Source organism: Bombus bifarius, unplaced genomic scaffold (assembly GCF_011952205.1).
Source record: "Bombus bifarius isolate JDL3187 unplaced genomic scaffold, Bbif_JDL3187 scf7180000010252, whole genome shotgun sequence".
Classification (NCBI taxonomy): domain Eukaryota; kingdom Metazoa; phylum Arthropoda; class Insecta; order Hymenoptera; family Apidae; genus Bombus; species Bombus bifarius.
In genome coordinates, this window is record NW_022885576.1 from 915,399 (window position 1) to 932,620 (window position 17,222).

The 17,222-nt window shown below is 35.5% G+C and overlaps 2 protein-coding genes across 2 annotated transcripts in view; both read right to left on the reverse strand.

Moving 5' to 3' along the window:
- Positions 1-1,605: 1,605 nt before the first annotated feature.
- LOC117216183 (fibrillin-1-like) overlaps positions 1,606-17,222 on the reverse strand; it is an 87,642-nt gene continuing 72,025 nt past the window's right edge. The window contains exon 21 of the mRNA XM_033462732.1: positions 1,606-2,785. Within this exon, the coding sequence (XP_033318623.1) occupies positions 2,631-2,785 (155 nt within the window). The 3' untranslated portion in view covers positions 1,606-2,630. The remainder of the gene's footprint in view (positions 2,786-17,222) is intronic.
- Positions 12,282-16,632, reverse strand: LOC117216159. The gene is made up of 3 exons (XM_033462692.1): positions 16,289-16,632; positions 14,752-15,511; positions 12,282-14,194 (listed from the first exon to the last, which is right to left on the reverse strand). Exons 1-3 carry the CDS (start codon positions 16,424-16,426, stop codon positions 12,282-12,284), a joined length of 2,811 nt encoding a protein of 936 aa, XP_033318583.1. The 5' UTR covers positions 16,427-16,632.

Here is a 17,222-nt window from a genome sequence, read left to right on the forward strand (position 1 = left end):
TTTACCATACAACTACCGTAACGAAATATATACAACAACAATAATTATTTCGGTCAGTAATCGATAACTAAGTATACCAAATGAAACGTTAAAACCTTCAGCCCACCAATAAAGAAGTCTTTAATAATCTTCCTACAGAACCTACGTTTCAATTACCAGTTTCACATCCATTAATAAAGATATCCTCATCTATCTTCTTGCTGCGAGTATTTCAATTGTATTTCACACCTCGCATACATATCGCGCTACTTCACCAATGACGTGATCACGGTGTTTCTGGATGACGCTACTTCTGTGGTGCAATCCCTTTCTAATTGTAATGTAAGTACATACTGTCCATAAAAGGTGGCGAACAACGCTGTGTATGGTTGATGGAATAATTGGCTATCATTAAGGGTATTGATCGCATTAGGCCATGTCTATTGTCGAGTTATACGCCCATTAAACGTATATCTCGGTAAATTTGCCAGAAATGAACCACTCTCAAGCCATATTGATCAACTCCAAAATTGGAAAGTATAGAAAAGTGACAGTGTTACGAGCATTAATTTATGAATTTATCTCGAAATTTACTAAATCGGCAAAGTTACAAAACACTTTTTTGTTACAAAATTAACAAAGTTGTAAAACACATTGGAATAAAAAACGCTTTTTGATCGCTAAGTCAATAAGGTCGTAAAAAAATACCTCTCTTCTTTTTCTTCGAAACGAGGAGAAACAGAAAAAAATACGCCTATTACCTCTCTGCAGCGAAATCAATAAATCATCGAGTAGCACTGCACCAAATGTTCCTCTCCACGGCAATCGAAACTGCGGTTCGCGTTCGATATGCGCACTTTTTGTCTCTTTTCCAAACGAGGATACGATTGCTCCGTGATCGACGACGTCGATGGAACGGAAGTTAACAACACACTAAGGGGAAAACTAGATTGCGTTATATTTAAGTATTGTAACTGAGAAAAAAAAAGGATAAAAGAGAAAGAACACAATGAAACGATTTAATGTATGCGAAGTTTCGTTTATTATTTATTGATACCCCTCCACGCCACTCGCATATCATTGTTAAAGAGTAACGTAATCCTAACGACATTACGATAAAATAAATGTATAAAATTTATGTATCGAATACATGTATGTATATATATGTATATTACAAAGAACAAGAAAGAAAGATTAAAAAAAAAAAGACATAGTGAAAAAGAAACACCTCTGAAATTCCTCTACTGAGCTCACTCTCTTTCTTTTTCCTGGCTTTAAGAACTTATTATTAATTACAATTTGTAAAAGGCAGTGCTGGATGGCAGTAATTGTTTCAAAATAATTATGTAGTCGTAATAAATCTACGTGCAGCGTGTAGATTTACGAATATACAGTGTAGAATCTAGAGCGATGCATTGTTCGTACGATGCTTTGAGATTCGTGATCTTTCCAGATTAACCCTTCAGTTCGTGAGATTAAACTGATTAAGAAAGAAAAGTGGAATAAAATAACAATGGCATTAAAAATAAATGAGCAGGATATTATATGTCGTAATTAAAAAACAGAAGAATGGGAATTTTGTTGAAAATACTTGGGAAAGAATTTTTTTTTAGTTTTTTAGTCGTTTTAGTCGTTCGAAAACATCTTTTAGAACATTTTTCCAGTACAACAAATAAGATATTATAAATTTTAATTAAATTTGGAGTTGTCTGAGAAGTAGGTTAACAGTATAAGTCGGTGCAGGACTAATTGCAAGTAGCTCGTGAAGAATATCTCCTTAAAAAAATATAATGGAAATTAAAGTAAGTTCGTCTTCTCTCTTTTTAAATGTAGAATTTCTTAAATATCCTCAGTTAAAAACACAGTTGTTTAAAATGAGAATAAAAGTCTACTGAAAGAGACTTTGTAAATTAAAGCTAATAGATGATTTTTCACGAAATTAGTTCAAACTACAATACTGAATATCAAATTTGCAAGAAACAAGTAAGAATTCATTAAATATATATTATAAGCATAATACTTTAATCTCATTGATAAATCAAGGAAGCATCAGGGCAACTGATATTATATGTTATGATACGAAGACGTTACATCCATGGTATAGAACATAAATAATATCTTTAAGATACTAAGATACAAAATACCTGGATTCAGTTAAATAAAATTCTACCTTACTTCAGGAAAATACAAAGAAAGAAAATTAAAGAGAAAGAAGAAGAGAATACTATTACCTAATCAATACCACTCAATCCTTCAATCTCCTTAAATTTGATCCGTTTCAAGCACGAACGTTCACTTTTAACTTCCTGCTACAACGCAATCTATCAGCGCGAAGGGTTAAAAGCCAAAGATCACCGTTCACTCAAGACTCGTTTGGTGAGGAAAGGAAATACTCATCGGAACACTGTCGATCCACTGAATGGAAGTGGCGGACCGGTCGTGCGCCTCGCGAAATCAACCGACTTTAAATTAGACTTAATTAAAGCGAGGAACGAACTAGTAGCCTTCTCTACCTTTTCTGCCTTGCTGCTTTACTCCTTCGGTGAGAGGAACTCTTGACATAATTTATGTGCGAGCCGCAGACCGGCCGTTCTTTTACAGTTAAATTACTTTCGGTTATTGCGTGTTTCGTTGGCAAACAATCGATCTTCTTATACGCAACATTTACGCCGCGGCAATATTCTCGTCTCGACACGGCCTCTGCCATAATGAGTCGTTGGTGAAGATACTACGTGGTCGGTCCTCGAAGAATGCCGCTGCTGTTGCTCGCGCAACTGCTGAAGCTGATATTGTCTCGCGTGTCGATCTGTGAACAAAATTATCTGGGTTAGTCTCAGTTGGTCTATGGTCTGAGTCGATATTAGCCGAGTCAAGGTCGCAGCTCACAGAGCTTCCCCCACTCTACTACCATTTCCACGTTAAGGTACAGTTATTCGAACTATTTCAACACAGTATCGCAATGAAACTCCGTTTATGTAAACTCCGTTCATGCGAATGAAATTTTAATAGTGTCTGATTAATTGAATCCTAGCTGATCCGCTATCATCTGGAACTAGCGTCGAGCATCAATCTACTTATATGAATGTTCAACAATAAGATGTAAACAGTGGAACATACTTTGCAGTCGATACAAGTTTGCAACTTTATTATCTGTTTAAATGTAAATGTATCGTGGAATTCTCTTATATGTACACGAAATGAACTATTATCTTAACGAAAAGTTATAGGTGGTGAGGGAAAACAGACGGACTCCTATCATGCGAATGACCTTGTTATATGATCCAACTTGTCCACTGGTAGGTTTGTATAGACGGAGTTCTATTTTTCTTGTTATTTCTGTATTTGTTGCTTTGTATAAGAGATGATAATAAAAATATTGTGTTGCTTAGTCTATAAAAACATGAATCATTTATTCTAGTTTGAAAATACAAACAATTTCTTTTTAACCATAATGCCTAATTGTAGAATAGATTTTTAACAAAAAGGAGGTTGTGTCAAGTAGTTGCGATTGCAAAAATCGTTACAAAAAAATAGCGAAACGACGAACTTCGATGAAATGTCACCAATTCACTTATTAAATTGGGCCTGTAATTTCAACGAGGTTGCTGCAGTGAGTACATTCACAAATTGAACCATTCGAACAATTAATTTAATTGATTTTAACATCCGATGACCTTCCTAAACCCAACTCTCGACTTTGATCTGAATCGGGAGGACAACCTTAATCTTAACCAGGAAGGTGAGTATTTAAATTTGTCGAAAAGAAAGAGGTAAAAAAAAATGAAGCATAAGGCAGGACAATAAATCTGACCAGTCAAGGACACTTCTCCGCCGACGCTTTTAGGGCGCTACTACGGGCTCTAGCGAAATTTACGTATGTAAATCGGTGCTTCTGAATTTTCAGCGTATCTGACACATTGTACGTAATTTTCCTTTATAAGACAATATACCTTTTGCGTTTTTTCTTTTAAAATAGAATAGAAATGTTAAGAAATTTCTTTGTTATTGTATTAAATTATATTTATTCGAATTTTATTTTATTTTATTTTTAATAAATTTTAATAAATCTCTTCGTTGTTATATTTTATCGTACACACGAAATTAAAATAGTACCTAAAAACAAGGTAGAGAATAAATACGCGTTGGAAATTGCTGATCAAATTTTCAGCTGAGCACTTACGGACAGACCATTAGCAAACCTATTGATCGACAAACGAGCAACGTGATAAACTAACTCATTGATAGTCATCGTAACGTGGAGCGATCTGAACGGCCAATTGCTGCAGCAGGAAGTGGATATTGTATTGTCTCGTCAAGCTTCAGACAGTTTCTAGTGTTCGCTTAACTAGAAGTGTCTTGTGTATACGTGTATATACAAGCAAGCGTTGCTTATCGTGTGGTTGCGAATAAGTAGAACGGAATGTCTATCGTCGCGGGATCAAGCTACTGGAATTCTTTCTTAGATGACCCAATGCGTGTCATACGGTGATTACCATGTCACAGTGAGACGCGATGTAATCGGGTTGGAACGTGGACGAGTGTCAATGTTGAAGATCTGCTTCGAACTCGTTGCAGATTTCAAGGAATTTAATCGTTATGAAACGATAAATTTAGTTTTGTAAGTTTTCAAACAATTATTTGGATATTTGGAAGATGATACATAAGACTGCCGTATCCTGGATTAAAATGTAGCATATTTTACTCTTTCTGCGATACTGCACATCTGAAATATTCAGATCATGATATTCACGTTACTGACGAATAGTTATCCCAACAGATCATTTTAAGTACTTCGAGAAGTGCAAATGAGATTTTAAGTTTCAGGAAAATTAATATTACTTCAAAGTTTGATAATCACTTTTACGTATTTTACCCAACTAATTATCTCGAATTAAATTAAAGCTAATTTCTTCCTTTCTCGAAAAGTGGTTCATTTTTCGAAAGTTTATCATAGTGTTTACTACTAATTTATCATCTAAACCTCATTAATTAGATTCGATGTAATTTCAAATTTCAATATATTACAATATGTATACCGATATTATTATTATTATTTAAGTGATTATATTTAAGCTTCGCAAGCTTCGCAATTGCTTAATATTACCAGAGTACAGTTAACAGAAATTGACGAAACATTAACAGCTTCTATAAAATATTTACTAAGTATTCCACTCGTTATGTCCTTCAATAACCTGAAAACGGAAAACGTTTACTCCTAAATAAAATAAAGCGAAAATGTACAGAAATATTTTATCGTAAATACAACGATATTGCCTATATTTTTTAATACTTACGGTTGTTTAATTTTCCAGAGTACAAAAATAGAAATATACTTAGCAAAACTTTATAAAAAGGAACCAATTACCATTATACTCAAGATTTATTGAGAATTTAATCGCTTTTACCTGAATAAAGTTTACACATACGAATCTCGATAGTTCTTATAAATCGTCATCGTTAAATAATTACTGCCTTTGCAGCAATCTAACAGCGATTTGTTAAAATTTCTATCATAAATGTAAAATGCCTCGTCATTTGTCAAAACATCGATTTCGTATCGGAACAACTTGTCGAAAATGAACATATAAACAAACGAAAAAAGCACGTTCCGTCGTTCGATGACTTGCTTTTTTCTGATTGTAAATCATTAAACGTCGATCGATATCCGATTAACCACTGGCGTCCGTAATTCAAGCAGATACCTAAATCCTTCTTTTACTGATTTATTCTCGCCAGATACGGCCATCAATGTTTTGTTTCTCCACTGTTTCTCTACCTTTCATTCTTTTTTGTTGTTTCTATCGTGAAATACGAGTACAACTTATATTTACGTAGTTTGAAAAACAAAGTGAAACATCAAAGAAACTTCAGCTTTTAATGTTACAGAAAGATTTTCACTTTTGACAATTGAACAAGTGAAACGAAATATTCGCTAAAAGGTAAACGATAATTTCAACAATGTCCTTAAAAAGAAACTTTATTCATAGTATTGCATTATTTATTTTTTTATAATCGTGATTATTTTCGTGATTATCGTGTATTTTCATTTCTCAAAGAAATATACAAAAAAGTTTGTACCAGTCAAAGAGTAAAGGACGCTCCAAACTTTTGAGCGAATGCTGATGGAGTGTAATATAATTGATTCTAATGTTTGTTAAAAAGTTGCAATTTGGATTCTTTTTAATGTTTATATTTTGTTATTTTAGTGTATTTTAGTACTTTAGAAGATTTCCAGATGTAGGTAGTTAACTCTGTACTACTCGCTACAGATGCTAGAAACAGATAACAGTTCCGTTATCGAAGGTGAGATCAGTACCAGCTTATGAACGCGTAGGATATTAACTTCTTGCTACTGTTGTTACACTTAGAGGAATGTACTGCCATTGTAAATTAGTTTGTCCAGAGTGTTCCGTAAAATATGTAGGGAAATAAAGAGAAGAAAGGAAGCGAGGATATTTCTTGAAATTTTTTACTTTTCATTTCCCAGCTTTTTCTTTGCTATTTTATATAAAAAATTATGTCAAATTATGTGCGATATTACTCGCAAGTTTAAATACATTATTTTTAGTATTATCATTATTATTAATTAATTTTACTGTTACTAATTATTTTTTTACATTTGTCTGAAAATGCAAAAAGCAAAATAAATTATATTAAATACTATTTTACACAGCGCTGTATAATATTCATAAAAACAATAAAGTTAATTAATTAATTAATTACTAGTAGCAAAAATTATTGAAGATTTATGAGAAATACATTTATAACAAGAACATAATATTTCTCCTATTTTGGAGACTTGGAAATTCATCTTTTTTCTGTTTCGACACCCTCCAATTTTGTTACGTTTGGACGAAAAAATTTTCCATGCATGTTAAAACTCAAAGGTCTTCAAATTCCCCCATTTTGTAGCGACTGAATTCTTGAAAACTGTGAGAACAGCGTAACTGAACAAGGGAATGTAAAATTATAGACAGGTTTCGAAAGTCTAATCATATAATGCAAAAAGAAAAATGGACGAAAATGCTTGATTTTGATATTTTAATAAAAATTTAGGAAAATACACGTTATCTATTTTTTCACGGTTATATAAAAGTGTTAAACAAATTTAATAAAAATTTGAAAAAATATACGCTATCATTTTTTTATGGTTATATAAAAATGTTACACAAATATCAACACGATATAGATTAAAAAAAAAAAAAAAAATTGTAGCTTCGCGCTATAAATAAAAGAATGGTTTTCAAACGAAAGTAAGTCATTTTTGGCTGTAACGTAATCCTTTTTATGAAATTTAAAATATTTACTGGAATAGTGTTCTGTACATTGTACATTATCATTGCGCTACAAATTTTATTTCATCGGTTTCATTGGTGTTAGAATTATTTACTGCACAGAATTTTAGATGGCCGATAAAATGTGGTGCACGCTCTCTCATGAACACATGTTAGCGATTCGTTTCGCGGGTGCACTTACAATTAACGGCATTATGCAACGTACAATGAAAATAATCGATCGTTCCACCTATTTTTCGACCTAATATGTACTTACGGAAATGAAATTGTCGAGCAACAATTAAATACAATACATATACTTAATGAACATATAATTACTTTTACTTTCAGCTCGTAAATTAATTACTTTGGATTTTCCATTATTTTGTAACCTGCTAATGGCATATATTTCTAATTTTCTCATTTTGTCCCATTCAGAATCGACTATTTTTAGACTTTGAGAAATATTTATTTTTATCAAATATTTAATTATTATTATTTAATTACTATTCTATTATTTTTACCAATTAATCCACAAAAATTGTATTTTTCGCATGTGATCTTCAAACGGACTTGTTCAAAATACCTTGTTCGTTATCATTCTTGTTCTTATCGTAATCAATGAAAAACGTACGATTTTCGGTTTGAAAATCAAAACTACAATATCGCCAGATCATCGCCGTGAGACGATTGCGATGACAATGCCGACGTGATGCGGCGGCAAGAAGTCGCGTGACCCGAATATCCTTAATGGCACGATGGTAAGCTCTTCTGAAGCGAAATTCTGAAGCGGACACAGGGATATAAATCAGCTGTTCCACGATTTCCGTAAACGCGCTCGCGCGCGCGAATATTAATCAAATCATCCGACTCTCAAAGCACGCTTTCTTAATCGTCATCGGCCTTGTTACTATACCAGTTCGTATCTTTTGAGTTATTGTTTCGTATGAACTTAACTCTGAATATTACACGCTGTTATATAGAACATGTTTCCGGTCAACCGTGATTTTTAACGGTACATTAATTTTTAAATTTACGATCGTTGAAATTTCTCGTCCTCGTTTTAGGCGAAATATATTTAATGTTCTAGGAGAAATCATGTACATATATTTCAGCCAAAAAATTCTACCAAATGTCCAAATCGGACAAATTGTGAATGTAAACAACTAAATAAAAAAAAAAATATATATATATATTTGTTAGACCTGCTGCGGTTTTAGAGCTCGTGCGTTTCATTCTTCGTTTTGACTCAACGAACAAAGAGGGTTTCAACATTGTAAGAAATATTGTAGCATAAGATTGAAACGAAAATTTATGCATATCAATAGTGATTCATATTTTCACATGCTACGTACGTACACGTAACATACTACATAATATGTTACAGATGTAATATGTAATATGTAACAAATATGTTATATAATATGTTACAAATGTTAATATGTTATAGGACAAAGAACAAGTTTTACAGTTTCAAGAAAATAATTACGAAACCATGGTGAAGAAAGGATTACAAAAACTAAAGAGAAATATACATTCACAGATAAAGGATTCAACTGTGAAACCTAAAAGTGTTCATTTTTTATCGCTTGAAAGTAAAAAGCTCATTGTCGATTATCTTCACTTTCTCCGTTTACGTCGGAGCATCGAATATTTGCTTGGCAAGAAGAAATTCGCTTGCGGCCACGAACCCCTTGGGAGCCACGGAAAGAAAATCGCAGGGGCAGCCTGAACGTTAAGTGCCGTGTCGTAAAGCTTAAACGAGATTGCAGACGGTATCGAGATACGAAGAGCCGCGAGCTGATCGTCTTCCGCAAGTGGGTGTCATCGTGGAAAGTTGGCTCACGTGCACGCGTAAGCACACACAATCGTGACCATCTTCTTGGCAGTTTATGTCTCGACCTCCAGATCTTCCCTCGACACCATTCTCTTTCTTTGCTATGCATTATTAATAGGCTCGTCGTTAACACGATGACTGTCAACGACACATAAATCACTAAAACAGTTAGAATCGTTTAACGAGACTCGTATCGTTAATTCGCAAAGAATGGAATTTGTACACGAATATCGAACCGATAAATTCTCACCAAAAGAATTTTTGATTATGTGTGTAAATATGTATGTTATGCGAGTTATTATCAAGCTGCACACTTATGATACCTTAACGGTATGCTTTAATCTTCACAGTGTGATATAAAACATAGCCCTTATCAACAGTAATAAATTCCCTTATTTAGTACCAACAAGTTTGGTTATTAGCAAAATTGAATTTTATAAATTACAAGTTATCTGATTATCCTATCTCACGTAAGCTTGTAAATTGCGTAAGACAAGTTTATAATCTACAACGTGTAATTTGTCAATTCACTAATATCATTAGTTAGTAAATTATTGCGCGAGAAGATCCTGGTGAATAATCTAATAATTTTTGCAAACGAACAAAGATTAATGAGATACGATATTAGAAACATGAGTTCAATAAAATATTATTGTTCGAAATCTATTTAATATCGAGATAAGATATTTAATATCTCATGAAATAGAAAGCTTCGTTTGTATGAATACGAATGGAATTGAATGGAATTATATCCGTATATAGATATAAAATCTACAGAAGAATATAGGTAAAAAAGAATTATTTTACTAAAATTCGATTTTATTTATATTTAGAGATAGTAATATGTATCGAGTCGAACCCTTCTAGCGTCGTTTGCTGGTAACATAACTTTTGTATAATATCCGATAGGTTTGATTCTAAAATTTTTTAGCTGGATTTAAATGTTTTTTAGAACGCTGCCATTGATGCTAGTATGCGAATCCTGCGTAACAGGTTTTCAAAAAACTGGTGTTCATGAATATCGGAGGGAAAATATAAAGTACTATGTATGTAGATCGTACTGCAATTGAAAAATGATTGGTTGCCTGTGATAAACTAAATGTATCTATGTGTTATAGAATACATTTATCTCTTCTATTTTTCTTTTAAAAAGCACAATGTTGTAAAAGTACTCCGGTGACTATTTTTCGGGTCGCTACATTTTTTGTATTACATGTACAAAATTAATTTATACTGTTCACTATAATATTGAACAAAATGTTTCTGCTCTTGATATATTTATAAACTTAATCTTTTTAATCTTGTTTATAAAGATAATCATCTCTATCAATCTTTTATTCAGTACGATTATGTTAACATTATGTATTAATGAATTATATTAATATAGTGTACTATGTAAATACATTAGAATAAATATAATTTGAAATATATTACGACAATGTATGAAAGATACTTCATTTTACAGCATTTTGAAAAATACAAATTTTTTTACCAAAAATATACACGTACCCATATATTTGTTAACATAAAAGATAGAAATTCTTCGTCTTACAATTAGTACATATAAATATATGTCGGGTTCACATTATGGTTAGGGTTAGGGGCGTGTAACGAATCTTCATTTGGATTAGACATTGTTGTTATGCAATGGAGAAGATATTTACTAGTACAAATATGATTATTAGTACAACTGTGGATATTGCAGAATTGACAAGTAACCGCGGTGATGAGACACTAATGACAATGGTCTTAGGTTCGGAAACGAATCCGCGGTCAACGGGATAATAAATGTACTTTCTTCCAAAGCCTAAGTCGGACTCGATTTACTTGTCTACGGTATAAGTATTACTAAACTAGCTCTTTGTTCAAACGTGAAAAATATTCACCGAGCGTAAGGACGCTATGTAACTCGCTAATGAGACCTCACGAGAGACAATGACTTTCCGTCACGATGATGCTGCAGAGGAAAACTATGATGGGGTGTGTCTAAAGACACGAGATCATCGAATTCGTCGAGAAAAGCCTTCGTTCAGAAAGTGAAGGAAATTGACGTTGCTGTTAATTGGTCAATTTCCATGTTGATGGTTAGAGAAGGATGCTAACCGCCCTTGAGGGAAGGTTGCTAGTGGGAAGCGTCGCTCATGAAAAAGATAGATTTCCCCTATCTTCCCGTAGTTGGGACAAAGACTGTTTGAAGGACTTTAGTTAACAAAACCTTAAGATTTGTAACGGGTCCTAAGGCTAGCTGAGCATGTACTGTGGAGATGCGTCATCTGGTAATGATCTTACCCGAAGAATAGGGTCTGCGTGTGGCGAGCCACGGGACAGAAACTGTTGGAATGTTTACTGTCGAGCGCCGCTACAACTATTTCTTTTTAAGGAGAGCTATACTATTACTCCATACCTTTATTAGACAAAACGTTCATCGCTTGACCGCGGCTACGTTCGGCGATTGGTTGTCGCCTCGAGCCCAAGCTCATTATCACAAATCTCGAACAAATACAATCGGATGGAATGACGACAATTGCTTAATTACAGCTATGGTAGTATCTAGATTAAAGTGTTAAGGGGTTTTCCAAAAATTCCAAAGGGAAGGCTTCGGTGTCCTTTCATCTCTGACATATATATATATGGATATATTCTTAATATTATTTATTAATATTTCATGAACAACCACGAATTTACCATGCGACGAGATTATTGTCATAAATAACAGCCTAACTATCTGAATGACTTAATTAAAATGGTAACAGGTGCAAGAACCTTTCCTCCATCCAATTCCTACAGTTTAGTTCCACTTTATCTTCTCAAGTAGACATTTAAATTGTATGTTTATGATATTATAAAGAAGAATATTCAAAAGACAAATTAATTAAACTTGCTTGCTAAAATCTAAATATGTAATTAAACAAACCGTCCTTAAAGACTTACTTTTAGTCAAAATACGAATTGGATGAACACACAGACAATAAAATCATCCAAATCACCAAAATCAATGAAAACTGCATTAAATTATATCAAACTATATTATACCAAATTATATTACATTTCCAAAGGTTATAGAATCAGACTGCTCTCAAATATAAAATCATCTTCTTCGCAAAAAGTTTTCAAGCCAAATATACAATAATTCCAATAATATTAACAAAATATATAATAATATACACAGAGGGAAACAGAGAAAGAAACCATCATAAAACCTTCTTTTTAAGTCCAGACAAATTGTTTTGCATCAATTCAGACTTCTTCTCTGCCATGTTTAACAGATCCTGTACTTGCTGCACCTCGACAGACGACAAAGTCGACTCTAGATCCGGCAAAATAGCGTCGGTAAGGCTCAAAGATGCCAATTCGCCTATATCGGTGTTGTCGCGATCGGATAGCACCCGTTTCAATTTTTTTATATACTTCTTCAATCCGACCTGCATCGCTATGCCGGCCTTGGAGTCACGACGAGGCAGTTTTAAGCCATCGGGACCACTTTCTTTCAATTCCGGCCGATTCACCTCGGTTCTTCCCGGCTTTTCATCCCTCGAAGGCTTCCTCTCGCCCATCGGGGACTTGCTCGACCTGATTTGCATCGATCGAGCGCCAATCACATTATCATGCAAACCGGTGTTCAGCCTCGAGCCCGTCGTTCTTTGTTGCGAGCTCTTCGACATGGAGGACAGCTTACCGGCATTCAAAAGGTTGCTTTTAGCAGTGCTCGTTGATCCGAAATTTCTGATCGCGCTGAAAGCTTTTCTTCTATTAACGTCGCTTGTCTTCTCCTCGTTCTTACTTCGAAACGAATCGATCGTGTTTTTCCTCCCGCACGCATTCAATTTCGCCGAACTCGAATCCACATTCGTTTGCTGATTCTCTTGATGTTTTTTAACGTCCTTTTTGAACATTCTAATATTCTCGTTTTCTTTGTTCGATACTTCCTTTCGTTTCTCGTTATTTTTAAACTTGCTTAAATCGTCGATGTTTCCACGAAGCACTTGCTGGAAAAACGTGTCAGTAGAAAGTTCCAATTTCGGTGGTTGTTTCGCCGATACAGGGCCGACAGTATGCGAGCCTTGTTTCCTGTCGCTCAAAACTTTCCCAAGTTTCTCCGGCTGGTCGTGTTTCGCCGACGACTTTCTCAAACACTCTTTAATGCTCTCGTCGTTCGTCGTCTTCTTCGACCTAGTCTGCGCTAACCTTGGCTCTCCGGGAGGCTGCTGCGTGATCTCTGCCAAGGAGTCGATCGTTTCGATCACCTGACCACTTGGCGAGTTTCGCTCGGACAAATTCTTCGCTGGTGAACGATGTTTGTCAGCGGCGTTCGTTGCTGGACAATTCTGATTCAAAACGTGGCCCAAAGAATCGTTTTTCCTACAAGACAAATCAATCGCGGAACTTGTGGGAAAATCTGCCCTTGGTAACTCTTCGGTTTCGCTTTTGATTACTTCTAACTTGCCGAGTTGGTTACTCAACTTAGCGTTGTCGAGCTTTAATCCGTCTTTGTCGGATCTGTCAAAATTCATATTCAACGGAGGTAAATCCGTGGACATTTGATCGACGTAGTCTAAACTCTGACGATCAGGCTGTTTGCTGGTTTTCTGTTTACTCAGGAAGCTGGATTTCTTTATCATCGAGCTTCTCCACGATGCTTCGAACATCTTCGATGACGTTTTGCCAGAGTTTCCGTACTTTTGGTTAAAGGATATTCGCGGGTTTCCTGTCAACCAAGGCAGAATTTGAGGTTTCTCCGAAGTACACCGCCTGGAGGCAACGGAAGAGTCGCGAGATTGTCCGGAATGGTCATCGCGAGCTTTGCTGGATTCGCTGCGGATGCTTTCCGTGTCGATGGAGCTGATCGTCATACAGTTCGTCGATTCTCTTTCAACTCCATCGATGGATGACGGAGCTTGTCGTTTGTCTTCGCATTTCTGCGAGCCTGAGAGCGTGTCTCGTTTCGAGCTGACCGAATCCGTGCTCGAATTGTTCTTTGAGAATTTCGTCACGTTCTTCTTGCCTGAAGATCGTTGTAACATGGATCTTCTCGACGTCGTTGAATCGGCACCCGCGCTGGACGGTCTTGGTTTAAGAGGTCTTAAGTTTCTTTTCGTTATCGAGTCTATAATTTACGTGAAAAAGCGGCAGTTATTTAAAATATTTTTTTTAATTTTCATTCACATTTTTATGTGAATGATTATTTTTCTTTTTAGCACTTTTAGCCTTTTTCTATGGGTTTTTAAAGAATTTGTTAGAATCGTTATTAGAGATTGATGTTATGCATTATTGAAGAAGATAGTACACTGAATTTAGATGAAATATGATGCGAATTGCGAGAGTTTAATTATTAAAAAAGCTTTTCTTACTACTGTTACAAAATATTTAAGACCTTCGATACTAACAAACTTTTAAATTGATACAATCAATTTGTAGAATTAAACGAGTTCCACTGAATATAAAGCAAGAAACGGTAACAAAAAGGAACGAAAAACGGTTCATCTCGCAGAAAAACTAAACTGTAATTAACGATAAGTTCTCCGACTATTTTATTTCGATAAAAGTGTAAACGGAACGTCACTAAATACTCCAGCATTCTTTTCCATCCGATTTATCTCTTTTCATGTTCTCGCGAAAACCATCCCAACAACGTTACACAACGTAGTTTCTCGTACAACATACCTTGCCTCCTCTGCATCGAACCCATAGCAGTATCATCATAAAACGAAATCCTGGGCGATCTTTCACCTTGACCAGCAGCATTAACCACATCCACTTGTTTCGTTTCCGTTTCCCTCTCAACAGTTTCCGGCTTCTGCGTCCCCTTTATCAAAAAGTGATCCAACGGATGGAGGTACTCTGTCTCCTTTTTGCTCATCCCCTTCGTGGCATCGTAATATTCCTCGATAAAGTCAAACAGACTATGATGGTACCGATCGTTCAATCTGATAGCAACCGTCGAATCATTATTATTTAAATGAATAGAATTCAAGACGACGTCTCCGGGAGGCTGATAATCGTCGTACTGTTTCCTCAAAGCAGCCTCTACCAGTTGGAACCGATATGCGTCGTAATCAAACGCAGATATGTCGACGATTGGTAATTCAGAATTTGTGGCGACGAACGACGAAGATTCTTTCAGGACCATGTCGTTCTGTTTCGTCGTTGATTCCGCTTTTCCTCGTGCTTCCTGCACATTTGCCCGAGTTTTAGCGTTCCAATATTCCGTCCTCACGTTGTCACCACTCGCTTGCAAAATGGGCGTCGAGATCGTCTTTCGAGCCGATTCCAAATGGAAATCCGCGCTCGAGCTCGAGGCTGAGTCGAACGTCGAGACTGGATAATGCGTCGTCACCACGCGATCTCGACTTTGTTCCACTTTGTGCACGTTACATTGCCGAGTCTGCCAGGTCTTCGTGGTGAGTTTCATCGAGCTATCCTGCTGCCACGCGGTGTAGGCATTGGATATTCCGACAGTGTGCGCAAACGAACGTACGACGAAGCAGGGATGCAAGAAACGAAAGCAGAGGATTTTTGATTGGATTACGTGTTAGGTCGCGTGTTGTGTGATGTATACTGGTATAAGGAATTGCTATGGTATATCGTTTCACAGACAAAGTTAAGGGAAAAGATGTTTGGGGATAATTCGTTTAGGGACTGTTTGGGAAATATTCGGAGATGCCTTCGTTCCTACGGTGGGTTCCTTGGAAATCTTTCGTCTTTGACGTAATTAGGGGCTTTATGCTTCAAAAGTTGGCAAAACGTTTTTCTTTATTTAATTTTGTTCTATTTCATACGTAAATTCTTTACTTTTTGAACACCATGTTCTAATTATTACATAGCAAAGGAGTATAAAAGAATCAATTTGGAGAAATGCGTCTGTACTATTTTTTTGATGTCCCTCGAATTCTTCATTTACAAAGAAAAATACAGAGATATTTCTTAAATGTATGATTACATTTTAAAACTACAAGTCCGATCTTTCACATCATAATTTAACTTTGTCAATCTCTACATTTTTTACCTCCATTTTTTATCATACATTTGAAATTATTCTCTTACTTTTCTTTATAATTGGATCACCCGCGCGATTAAATTACTTTGTCAAATGCGCTCACGCAAAGTACGTTCAATGGAAACAGTATGAAATTCCAAGGAAACACCGAACGTACGCAGGTACTGGATTGAATTCTGGCAAGCCTAACCAAAGTGCACGTACTAGAGAATGTTGAACGCGAAGGATGAGTGGTACAGCCAAGAGCACGGTCAGCGTCAAAGCGAAAATAGTCTCGACAACGAACGGTGGTATCGATTGCAAGGTTAGAACAAGCTTTCCGGGCGCCACGACGTTCAACATAACGGTGCCTTTCTTCGGTGCCTGCTCGATTTCCGGCAGCTGTGCTTCCTCGAGTCTCGTGCCTCATGTTAGAATCTCGATCAGATGGAAGCTCGACCGATCGATGTCGTTCGCAGCCCGCACACTGTCCTCGAAAACGCTTTCCATAATTGAACGATCGCCGATGCCCCGGATTCCGCTCGTCACTTTTTTTCTTCGTTTGTCTTTCACCGCTAGAATATCCGAGTGATTGTGAGTGGCGCTTCACGATAGACAAAATTTTAAGTAATTTTTCGTCGCTTAGTGGGGAATAAAATTGGACGCAATTCGATTCATATAACAGATAATGGATAAAAATAAGAAACAAGAGTTTATTTGGTGAATAAACACCCAGTCGAATAAGAACTTATGCGAATAAGAAATTTGTTCGTGTATGGGGTAATGGAACCTATGGAAATTAGAAGTGCTAGTTTCTAATAGAAATTGATGTTTTAATGGAAGAATTTCTTTTCTGGTCTAACCGGACATTAAAACGTTCTATTCTACGTATAAATCTAGGAATAATCTGTGGAATATGTGCGATTTTTCCACGAAATATATTTCAAATGGAAATGTTATTCTCTCATGGAAATGACGAACATGTATACTTAAATAATCGAACAATAATATTTTCAATGTGTGTAAACGATACTCGATGCAAATTTCTCAAATAAACTTTAAAGATATTCTTATTTTCTTAATTTTGTAACATATTCCACTGATTCGTTTTAAATCATCCGAACATATATAATCTGCTATAAAGTTATATTTATATAAT

Excerpts from the sequence above, each read along its gene's own strand:
- LOC117216159 (XM_033462692.1), bottom strand. The coding sequence starts at position 16,426 with ATGTTGAACGTCGTGGCGCCCGGAAAGCTTGTTCTAACCTTGCAATCG. Across the intron at positions 15,512-16,288 it reads TTCGCGTTCAACATTCTCTA|CAGGATAGCTCGATGAAACT; the intron begins GTACGTGCACTT and ends ACCGCGTGGCAG. Across the intron at positions 14,195-14,751 it reads TTCGATGCAGAGGAGGCAAG|ACTCGATAACGAAAAGAAAC; the intron begins GTATGTTGTACG and ends CGTAAATTATAG.